At 40.9% G+C, this 12,140-nt stretch overlaps 1 protein-coding gene across 1 annotated transcript in view; it reads right to left on the bottom strand.

The window, feature by feature from the left end:
- The window catches only part of LOC146314983 (melanopsin-A-like), a 34,338-nt gene extending 22,388 nt beyond the window's left edge, over positions 1 to 11,950 (bottom strand). Inside the window, exon 1 of the mRNA XM_084735240.1 lies at positions 11,709 to 11,950. Coding sequence (XP_084591366.1) covers positions 11,709 to 11,915 — 207 coding nt within the window. The 5' untranslated portion in view covers positions 11,916 to 11,950. The remainder of the gene's footprint in view (positions 1 to 11,708) is intronic.
- Between the last annotated feature and the right edge of the window lie 190 nt (positions 11,951 to 12,140).

Raw genomic sequence — 12,140 nt, 5'->3', positions numbered from 1 at the left:
GTTTGGGGGGGGGGTTGCACAGGATAATAATGGTGCTCCAGAAGAAAACAGGATTTGAGCTGCAGCAGTGAGAAAAACACCAGATTGAGTTTGATGTGTAAAGTGTTCATGCAGCAGCTTTTGTCTTCACGTCACGTTCAGTACGTCTCCTTCTGTGAGGAGACGCACACAGACACACAACACAGACACACACAGAATGTTAACACTGCTGAAAAAATATGATGGAAATGTGGATTTATGTGATAAAAAATCTTTCAGTGAGCTGTAAGGTCCAGCCTCAGTCTGTCTCCTCTCACACAGAACTGACAGAAAACGTATTTTATTTTAGAATTGAAATGAAAACGGGTGAATTTCCCGTGAGATTAGAGTTATCAGTTGTGTTTGCAGCAGCTTGACTGATCTCACACAGACTCAGACTCCAGAGGAAACACTGTATTTACATGTTTCATATGGACGGACGCGGAGCTCTGCAGTCACATAAATACTTTTAATTTACTTGTCAAACAAGATTACAGGTCGTGTTTGTGCTGCATCGCTCATTACACAACAGGAAACAGAAAAATGTACTGATCATTTTTCTATTCTTAGACCCTCTCTGGTTCCACAACACGTCGCTCATTTGTTCTGATTCTTCACTGGTTGGAGAAGCAACTGAGCCAATCAGAAACGGAGACATCATGTCCATGTGCCAAAGACACAAAAAATCTTAGTGTTTCTCTTAAAATTCAATAAGCAAGGCCAAAAAAGTTTCTTGTTTAATGCACAAATATCAGTTCATTCAGAAATCACCGCAGTCTTTCCTCCTCTCGTGGAGGCGGCCCAGGTGGTTCAGTTTCTCTCGCGTTCTTCGCTGAGGGGCGGGGCAGATTCAGAGCAGAGGGACAGACAAGTGAAGTGTGCAGACTTGTTGTGTCTCCACAGACAGAGCTGCTGCCCGTCTTCATACACTGAGTGTGCAGAAGTTGCAAAGAGCAAAAACAGTTGGATCCACAAATCAGTGTGATTTTTCTCTCCGTGTGCATCTATTCTGCACGGAGCGCTGCACATTTTGTTTTTCTTCTCAATACCAAGAGCTGCAAAATGTCACAACTTCAGCTCTTGAACAATAAATCGATGGTACTCATTGAAATTTAGGGATGTTCCTGAGGACTCATTTTGCTCAGCGTGTAAACCATCGGGACAAGAGGAGCTGCTGTCTGTCCACCACCAGTCTGCATAACAAGTTAGAGGCAACAGTTGACTGACACTGTACATGAATAAAATATTGATAAAAAAGTTTGTGACTGTCCTGAATTGTTCAGGACGTCTGGACACCCTCGTCCTCTCTACCTTCCCTTCATCCAGAGTGGGTGCTTTTTACATTCAGTATTTGTTGATCACACAAACTATCTGTGAAATTTGGCCTGTGACATAAATGAACTGTTGCCTCTGCAGATATTCTGTATAAGTTTTCCCAACTGGACATTTTCAGAAGAGTTTTCAGCAGAAACCTCTGGACTTCACAGCTGTGCATTAAAATTCTTTTTTCCTGGGATCAAACCTGTAAACGTGTATCTGGTTTATCCTTCAGTTATCTGGATTATGAGCTGCTCTTTTGAAGCTGACCCATCTGTGAACTTTATTATAATTACCAGCTTTATGACACCAGGATCCTTTGGTGTGTGAGAGACACAAGTTTAGACCTGAGGAGGATTATTTACAGATTACAGACTGAAGTCAGGTTCAACATGCAGTTCTGACTCGTTCCCACGTCCTCTGTGGACCAGCGGCTCCAAACAAAGACAACACCAGCCTGATTATTTAACATGTTTATACCAATGTTCACACTTTAACCTCCAAAATCAACCTTTTTTCATAAAAATCCACATCAGCCTGTTCGCTGCATCTGTGTTTGCTTTTTGTTTGTCGCCTCGGTTTGACTTTCTGATGACAGGACTCGGCAGTGAAATGTTTTCTGGCAGCCAACTCTCAAATTCTGGACGTCAACATGCTCTTGAACGCATCAGCAGGGACGCTTAAAAAAACAGCCTCAGTCTATAACTGAATTAGCACATGACACCCACTAAATTAAGGCAGTAAATGGATTATCTTAGGTATCTGCAGAAAGTTTCAAACCTCAGAAAGTTGATTTTAGAGAAAGTAAAATAATGTCTGCCTGGAAAGAAAAACATCCAACTAAGATTTTATTTGGAAAATGATCAACTGGGACACAAAGTTTATATACTTTGTTCAACAAAAACATTCAAAACCTCCAGTTCTTGATGTTCGCAAACTGATAAAAAGTGTTATGAAACCTCAGTATTAAAGCTCATTTCAGTCAGATCATCAGTATCTGGATTCTGAGAGGGTTGGTCATTTCATGGAACAAACAAATAATCAATTATTGGAATAATTACTGCCAGATTGATCACTAGTTGAAAAATAGGTCTAAACATGTGACTATCCTCACATGTTTGGACCTATTTTTCAACAGACAAGATTCTGACAGGATCAATTAATCGATTGATTGAGAAAATAATTAGTTAGTTGCAGCTCAGACATGTCAAAATCATTGGACTATCTAAGGCATTTTTGGACATTTAAGGATTAAAATGTATTTATTTTAAACTTTTTAAGATATTTAATAACCTGCAGAATTCACACGACAACATCTGATTTTCTTTGAATGTTCTCTGGACCTGAAACAAACTGCAGAACATCATTTCTTTAGATGCTCTCGTATCTTTGAGAACCTTTTTACAAGCTGCCTGAAGGAAACCTGCTGCTGCTTTACATAATCCCTGACCTGTGGTGAAACGGTATCTCAGTGGGACCTTCCTGGATAAATAAAGGATAAAAATCACGCAAAATAAACACAAATATTGATTTATATTAACAGCGATCACAAACGTCAACTCACATGAAGAGTCAGTGTTAATGAAACACAGTGTTGCTGCTGATAGACGTGGAAACAACGCTGAGCTCAGGAAATCATGTCTGAACACAAACAGACCTATATAAGGCAAAGAACATGAAATGAATGAAAACAGAACGCAGGGATCAAAAGATCAACTGATAGCAGGAAATATGTGCAGCTAATATATATCACAGAGGAAGCTGAGGTGAACGCTGTGTCCTATATGTATGAGATGAATCCCTGCAGGTGAAGCTGAGGTCTTTGGATTTATAGTCAGAGGATCTGAGCTTTAACTCTTCATGGACCAAATCTTTCTCTTCTCTTCTGCAGCTTGACGAGGTTTAAAAGGACCAGACAGGTTTAAAAGAAACTCTGACAAACTTGATTTATTATTGGACAACAATGGACCTCATGCATGAACCGGTTTTTATTTTCCTTCTTATATTTCTTCTTAAACAAAGCAGACAGAAGAAAAAAAGAAAATCCTACGTGGGATTCATAAAATGTGCACTGACAGACAAATCTGAGTCTGCTGACGAATGTGCAGGAAATCTGCAATTATAAGAGAAACTAAAGCTGCGTGTTGGCAAGAATCTGGTGATATAATAAGTATCATGGAACACTGGTTAAGATTTAATGTAACATGATAGACTGTGATACTGTAGGTGACGTACTGCAATCTTTAGGAAAGATTTCATAGTAAAGAACACACCACTGTATGTATAAAAGACTTTTTTACGCAAGAAGACACAAGAAGAAGAAGTACATACTTATTAACACGGCTCAGTTTAAAAACGTGTTTTTCCCAGGATTCCCAGAAAAATGTGCTTCTGTTGCTGGATAAAAAAAAAAAGTCTTGTTTTCTGGAAAAATATCAGATAGGAAGATACAGATGCACTCCTCCAATCTGCATTCGTGCAGGTATGCAAAGCATGCACACACACACACACACACACACACACACACACACACACACACACACACACACACACACACACACACACACACACACACACACACACTCCCTGCAGATGGACATGTTAATGATGTCTTCATTTCTCAGTTTTGATACCAGGAAGTTATTTCGTGTTCCCGGCTGGGACTCTGTCAGTGTCTCCAGGTTCAGCCTCAGTTCAACAGAAACCTGCTCCTGATTCTGATTTCTGAGGATGAAATTCCTTCACAGACATGAAATTACTTCTGACATGAAGGAAACGTAGGAGGATCCCGTCGTTCTGCAGCAGATGTATGACGACCGGCTGTTGATGTTTAAATCGAGTGAAATCTGTCAAATCTTCTCTTTCTGTCTGTATTTTTATGCATCACGCTGCAGGATGACAACCACAGTCAGGTGCACTGAGGGCACGCCGCTGCACTTTTGATATTTTTGCAGCCAGATATGCATCTCGGATGTGGCATTTGAAAGAATACATTATCATACATTAAGGATGGGGTGTTATCAGCTGTGACGGTCGTGACCAGTCACTCCTTTATCCACTTTAGAGGCAGGAATTAATGACAGATTTGTAATAAATCTGTGACTGGTTGATAATTGAAGAGTGGAAGTGAAAATATGAATAAAATCTCTCTCCTCCAGGTGTATTTAGTAACTGTGACGTCAAACATCGTCGTCATGGTCCCCGGATGAAAGAGGAAGACGTGATCAGAATTATGCAAAGTGACATGGATGGATGTGAAAAAAGCTGCAGATGACAGAAAGCACCAGAATAACTGAGATTGTTTTGTTGACCTCTGTTGAACCTCAAAGAATAAAAGATTGATCAAGCTTCAGTACAAACAGCTTCAACATGTGCAAACAAGATGTCGACCTTATGAAGAGCAAGAAGACGCAGAAACAAACAGATATCTGCAGACAGCTGCAGAATCTGAGGATCTGCAGGTAAAGAACAAAATAAATTTTGTAATCTGAGTAGTTTTGGCCAGTTACATTCAAGCCAGCTTCGGTTGCATGCAGGTAAACAGTAAACATGTGGAGCAAAAGAGGTGGAAAGCATTTGCCAAAATGCATCCATCAGCTGTCATCTCATGATGATTTAACTTATTAGCTTTTTAAAAACATGTCTGCATCAAAGATTATCCTTCAGCTCCATTCTCACATCTCAACTCTGGGCCTCGCAGAAGAATATTTTCATATTCTCATCTTAAATTTCTCTGACTTCTGTTCATATGTCAGAGTCAGCAAACACTCGTAACATCAGATAACTGTGTAAATGATCCGTGTGTGTGTACGTGAGACTTGTGAATTAGCATAATTAACACCCAAATAATACAAATAAGGCAGCACTTCCTGTCCCATACATCAGGAAGTGTTCATTAATGAAGTTTGTAGTTTGACGTCCTTCTTTCACGGATCCATACAGGAACGTCTGTGACTTTAACAGCATCAGTAAGACTTTCTGAGTCTATATGACCCTCTGGACAGACGGAGAGGTCGTGTAGTCGAACCCAGACTTCAGTCCGTCTGTGTTTCCTCTCTAACTGTGTGTGTCTCACTGTTTTCAGGTCAGTTTTCTTCCACCTTTAATCCTCTGCTGACTCTCTGTTGTTACATGTGAACTGTAGAAACTATTTAAATACTTTGTCTCATTACATTTGTGAAATTCCCATCAGCTGTTATCAGCGGTGTAAAAGCTGCCGAGGTCTTTCCAGCTGGTTGCCATGTAAAATAACAACAAGAACCAAAACACAAGAGGAGAATCAGTTACTGTGTCACACACACTGACAGGAGGATCCAGAACCTGCTGCAGGATCAGTCCGTCACTAATATGAGCTGCAGACAGACTCCAGGGGCCCCTCAGGGGACGTCTGGGGTCCCTGACACAATGAGGAGCAGATACACTACAGTTACACTGAGATACACTTTATTTTCCAACAAAAAGTCGACCATCTGCAGATTTAAGTGAAAAAGCATCTGACTGCCAGCAGCACCAGAGTCACCAGGATGAAATCTACAGAGACAGAAATCTGAAAACTCAAACTGTGTGGACAGAAAGTGTCAGAGGAGCTGAACCTGCTGACTCTGAGACGAGGCAGCGTCTGAGTGTGACTGTAGACCTGCACAATATGAAGACAGTCTGCGATGTGCGTTTACATTCTGTTCAGTATTTCAGTGATGATATAAGTTGTGGTAAATGAACAGAGAGAAGTGAAGCTGCTGTGTGCAGATTAGCTTGTTTTCTCTGGAGCTGCCACAACTGTTCAGCATCTGTTCGTAACACGTCATCTCTCTGGAATCCAAAATTATTCTAATTACAGCTGCAAGCAGCGACATCAGAGCGCTGAGGTGTGAGACCCCGTTCATCGTTACTGGACACAGATCTTCCACAGATCACAGATCACAAAGATCACTGTCACTTCCTGTCTCCACCAGGGGCGCCACAGAACAACAACAACTAATTATACGTTGTTTTTTTTTTTCAGTATATCCAGTATATACCACACCATGAGAATCTCCTGATAATCCAGTGATGATTGTTACATGTTACATGGTTTATTTCCTGTTGCCAGTAGGTGGCGCCATGACTGTGACTCCTCATGAAGATGTGTTCAGACCAGGGCTGCACGATTTAGTAATAAAGTCATATTGCAATTATTTTGACTGAAATTACAATATTCAATAGAATTTGTGGAAATGATCAATTTTGCAGCACAATTTTCATATTAAAAAAATGTTTTAAAATCATGATGATGTGATATTTATTGAGGTCTGAACCGTTTTTTCGGTCTATAGAACCTCATTATAATGATGTCAAACTTTCTGTTTGATGGTAAAACATCAAAATTCACCAGGCGACGAGGGCAACGCCGTTGGATGAAACCTCACAATCTTCATGATAAAACATCATCAAGGTCTTAAATCCTTTCTGACCACATTTGAGTTGGATCTGACCGTGCACACTCAACTTCCAGCTACTTCCTGGTTCTTGGAAAAACGTCAGAATTCAAAAACATGCCACTGACATGCTGTTCAACAAAAAGCTTTTAATAACTTTTCATCGCAAATATCAATCTGATTAATTTTCTAGGAGGAGTTTGTTAAAGAAAACCTGGAAATTGTAAGAACAGACTAAAAGTGCACAGTAAATTCAAAATGGCTGACTTCCTGTTGGGTTTAGGTTATGACTCCCTGAGGCTTTTTCGTACGCCTGCACAAACACTTTCATCAAAGAAACAAACAAAGAAGAAGTAATAATGAGAACGAAACAATCATCATGACATGTTATGAGATATTTCTCGCTCTGATTGTTTCATTTGAAGATTTTTAAAAGGTGAAATTATCGACTATTTCACAAAAATCTGAAAAAAGCCTGATGTACGTCGTTAATGTCACACTTTTATATCGGCTAAAATCTCCATCAGCGTGTTAATCACCATGACGACAGTTAATGATGTCATTAGGATGATTTGAGTTGTGCTCTTTCAGTGTGTTGAGAAGAAGGAGGCAGCAGTGAAATGTCATCTAAATGCCATGAACACACAGTCTGAGGGTGACATTAACAAGTCACATTAACCTACATGTGACTGACTGACTGACTGACTGACTGACTGACTGACTGACTGACTGACTGGTGGTTCAAGGAAAAACTTTTCAGCGTTTGTCCTCTGGCAGAACTGATGTGTGTTCACATCCATCAACCTCCTGCAGGAACCTCAAACTCCTACAGTTCCTACAGTATTTATCATGAAAATTACATTCTTATATCTATAAATACACTTCCATATTTGGAATAAAATGATTTATTGCATGTACACACACGGTCCTGAAACAAGTCGCACCCTCCTCAGCCCTGCCTCTGTAAATAGGATATAAACAAAGTGGCTCCAACAGATTAGCCTACAGTAAACAGCTGAGCGTGGTCAACTCGTACGTGGGTTGGTGCTGCAGACAGGAAGAGAAGCAGGGGCGAAGATAAATACGCTTTTTAATCCCAAAAGTTTAAAAAACAGACTCAGCTCATAAACAGGTTGCTGCTGCAGACAAGTTGAGAAGCAGGAAGTGATGTGTTTGTTTGTCTGTTCAAATATCAACTCTAAAACTCCAAAACAAATCACCACACCTTGAAATAATATGATAAGGATGCCTGTTTGTTTATTATCATCTCATCATTTCTATAAGAAAGTACCTGAAAGATTGTTAAATTGTACACATAAGCAATTTCACATCCATATGGGATGGATGTACTTCATGTACCACACACAGATGTGCACACACACACACACACACACACACACACACACACACACACAGCCCTTTACTGCATCTCTTAATTGAGATTTCCCACAGTGATAGAACATTCCCCTGAACAGACACAAACAGGCCACATATCAGGATGATCCCATCAAGAGAACAGACTGAACTGAGCAAACAACTGACCCTTCAACTCTGAACGGAGACAGACAGAGATGGAGAGATGGAGGAGACAGACAGAGATGGAGAGATGGAGGAGACAGACAGAGATGGAGAGATGGAGGAGACAGACAGAGATGGAGAGCTGGAGGAGACAGACAGAGATGGAGAGATGGAGGAGACAGACAGAGATGGAGAGATGGAGGAGACAGACAGAGATGGAGAGATGGAGGAGACAGACAGAGATGGAGAGGACGGTGACTGCCTCCATCTTAACTGTGTGTTGTCTGTCTGTGTGACAGATGGAAGCAGCTGAGCTGTGACTTTTCTGTCAGGATGAAAACAGGTTTGAACCTCAGCCTGCTGCTGGGTAAATACCAACCTGTCAACAAACGCATCAGGATACAGATCAGTGCAGATCCACACCGCTGCAACGTTCACTGAAACCTGCTCTCTCTGTCAGTGAAGGTGACTTTTATGAAGAATGTTATTAGAATTAAAGCTTGACAACTAGTGATCAATCTGGCAATAATTTTTCCACTAATCCATCAGTTGTTTGGCCCATAAAATGTTGCTCAAAGTCCAAGATGACATCCTCAAATGTCTTGTTTTGTCCACAACTCAAAGATATTTTTTGTCAGCGACGAGTAAAGAAATGAGAAAATATTCACATTTAAGAGTTAAAAATGAGAGTTAAAAGAGAAATATTCAGTGTGCATTTAAAAAAAAGACATTTTCCCTCTAATTCTCACAAGCCTGGACCGACATCAAGCCTCTAATAGCTGCATAAAATCATGCTGATGGTTTCTGAGTGAGTTCAGACCTGAGCGGACCAAACGGTGAGTGGAAAGTTGGCCTCAGAGCGCAGCAGAGCTGGCAGCTCGACAGCTTTATAACACAACAACACATGCACCGGTGTCCGATCAATGCAACATCCGCAGACGCACGGACGAGCGTTCTGGACACAGACGTCAATATGTGTTTGTTCAACAGCATACAGCAGCCGTGCAGAGAATACACAATCGATGATGGACACACACACGTCACCGTGATCCTGAGCTGTTATCAGCCGACCACCTGAACATCCTGCAGCCGCTCTGCAGGAGAATTACAGTCCACCTTTCAGCTGTGAAGTGTGACGTGTGAGCAGCTCTCAGATAACACGTGTGTGTGTGTGCATGTGTGTGTGTGTGTGTGTGTGTGTGTGTGTGTGTGTGTTTTCTCACAGAGCAGCATCAAACCAGCTTCAGACACAATTTATCATCCTTTTTTTTAAATAATGCAGCCGAGTGTACAGTCAAAGTCATGCACAGCTCAGACACACAAACAACACTCTAACACACACACACACACACACACACACACACACACACACACACACACACACACACAGAACAGTGTGTGTGATGAACCAAGCAAAGCCCTCAGAGCAGAAAAGTTGCGTTCATGCATTTCATGCTGATGAATCCAAGAGACACATTGTGCTGTCAGCACATCCCTCTGTTCCTGTCCCTCTCTGTCTGTCCTCATGTCTCCATCTCACGTCTCCGCTCTCATCTCAGATAATCACACAAAACTGCAAACGAAGGTTCAGTTCAGGGCTGCACAATTAATCACAATAAAACTGCAATTCTGCAATATCCAAACTGCAATTCTTTGACAAAGGAAAATGTGAGCAAACATTGTAATGAGGTGCTGTAGAGCTGCAGAGAAAAGGTCTTCTTCTTCTCCAGACACCAATAAATATCACAGCATCATGATTTCAATAGTTTTTTTAAACAGTGAACATGAAAATTGTCATGAAAAACTGATCATTTCCTTGAAATAATCACAATATGACTTTTTTTTTATCAAATCACACAGCTGAAATCTTCAGGGCTGCAACTAATGATTATTTTCATTCCTGATTAATCTGCTGATTATTTACACGACTAATTATGGCTGCACAGTTAATCACAAAATGATCAAAATCACATTATGGCCAAATGCAATTCACCTGACACACCAGATAGATTGTTACACAGAAAAACTGTGATGACAGGTGATTGGATGAACCGTCACATCTAACTTCAACCAATCAGATCAACTCACCGAACCAAAGCCAGAAGAAGAGAAAACACATCTTTTCCATCAATAAAATCCTTCAGTGTCCTTCTTTACTCTTCTCTCTCTTTTCTCTTTCAATGAAGAAATACTCTCCAGTTCTGATAGAACTGATGCTATCACAGTAGCTACGCTAATCTCTTCAGGAGCCACCATGTTTGTTCCAGATAAGTCATTTCCATGGACACTTCTCACCTAAAACTACACCTGGAGCTGCCAGTAGTCTGGTAACTTGGATTCTCACGTTACCTTCAGGTCTCACAAATCCAGCTGCCTCACAAGACAGAAGTGCAACATCCAAATCACAGATTCACAACCTAATCACAGTTGGGTTTTCTTTTTTTAAAAAAAGGGCAAACTGTGTGCAAAAACACCAGGACCAGAATGTCTGATTTCATGACAGCTTTTCTAAAAACTCTGTGATGCTAACTGAAATGTTTTAGTTGTTTTTTGTTTTTTGTTTTTTTGCAAACAAACTGATATTCACTTTACTGTCAGAGGGGAGGAAAGAAACCAGAAAATATTCCCATTTAAGAGGCTGACATAGGAGTAACTGAGTAATTAATCTTGTCAGGTGTATCTACTGAAATCGACTAAAAACAGATGTTTTCACATTTGTTTTCAGTAGATGAAAATTATCATTAGTTGTAGAGATTATGTATGTAAAATATATTTTTTTGTTGTGATGTGATCCCTTGTTTTAATTCTCCTCTGCAGCCAAAGTGAATTAGGTCACTTCATCTGATCAATAGTGATCGATAAGCAGCCAGCACCATGTGACCTAATCATAATGTCAATACTAATATGTGTCAATAATACATGTCATGTCATGTACAGCTTGGCTTGGTGCCAAAACTGATAAGAAGATGAAAAAATAATCTGGATGTCGGAGACGCACCGAACTCTATAGAAAAAAAATGAATTAAATAGTTATTTTCTTACTGGCTGTATTATGTATCTTATAAAATGTGAAATCATCTTGTTTCCAATCAATATGAACGACTGACCAATTCGGCGTTATTTAAATGACCATAAAGGCTTGTTTTACTAACTGGAATTATGTCACTACAACTGTTGCTGCCAACAGTGGAAACGGGATCTAAAAGGAGACACGTTCATTAAATTCCTCTGTTTGATGAATTAACTAAAGCCGAATATAAGAACAGACTTCTCTCGGTGGATTTTAGGCGTCACTTCACGGTCTACTTTGATATTTTCTTGTCAATATGAATTTAAATATTAAATCGATATTTTTTCCTATGGAGTTCGGTTAAAGCGCAGAGTTTCCAGACCTTTGTCCAGGAGCAGAATATAAAGCCGGAGGTTACGGAGGTTACTGACCGTGGGGGCGGCCGAGCCAGGACTCTGGAGCTCCACCAGCCGGATCGCATCCACCGAAGAGCCGTTACTGCTGCTGCTCCACGCGGATGCTGCTGCTGCTGCTGCTGACAGCGCGAGGCTCTCCGCCGTGCAGTTCGCCTCGTGCTCTCTGCACGAGATGATGCTGTGCCGCGCGGGCGGCTGCAGCGCGCTTTTCCCGCCGTTCATCTTCCTCCTCTTCCTCACTCCTCCTCCTCCTCAGGCACTCTGTCTGCACGAGAGAGAGAGAGAGAGAGAGGCGCACAGGTGAGAGGAGGAGGTGTAGCAGGTGGAGGAAGCGTGTTGAATTAAACACATCTGAATTATAAAAGGTGACCCTAAACTGACTTCTGACACATTTGGACAGTAACTAAGTACATTTACTTAAGTACTGCACCATTTTACACTCCACCA

This window comes from Lutjanus erythropterus, chromosome 14 (assembly GCF_056507025.1).
Source record: "Lutjanus erythropterus isolate fLutEry1 chromosome 14, fLutEry1.hap2, whole genome shotgun sequence".
In the NCBI taxonomy this organism is placed as follows: domain Eukaryota; kingdom Metazoa; phylum Chordata; class Actinopteri; order Lutjaniformes; family Lutjanidae; genus Lutjanus; species Lutjanus erythropterus.
Note: the sequence above shows the minus strand (reverse complement) of the source record. Positions and strands in the feature narration are given on the sequence as shown.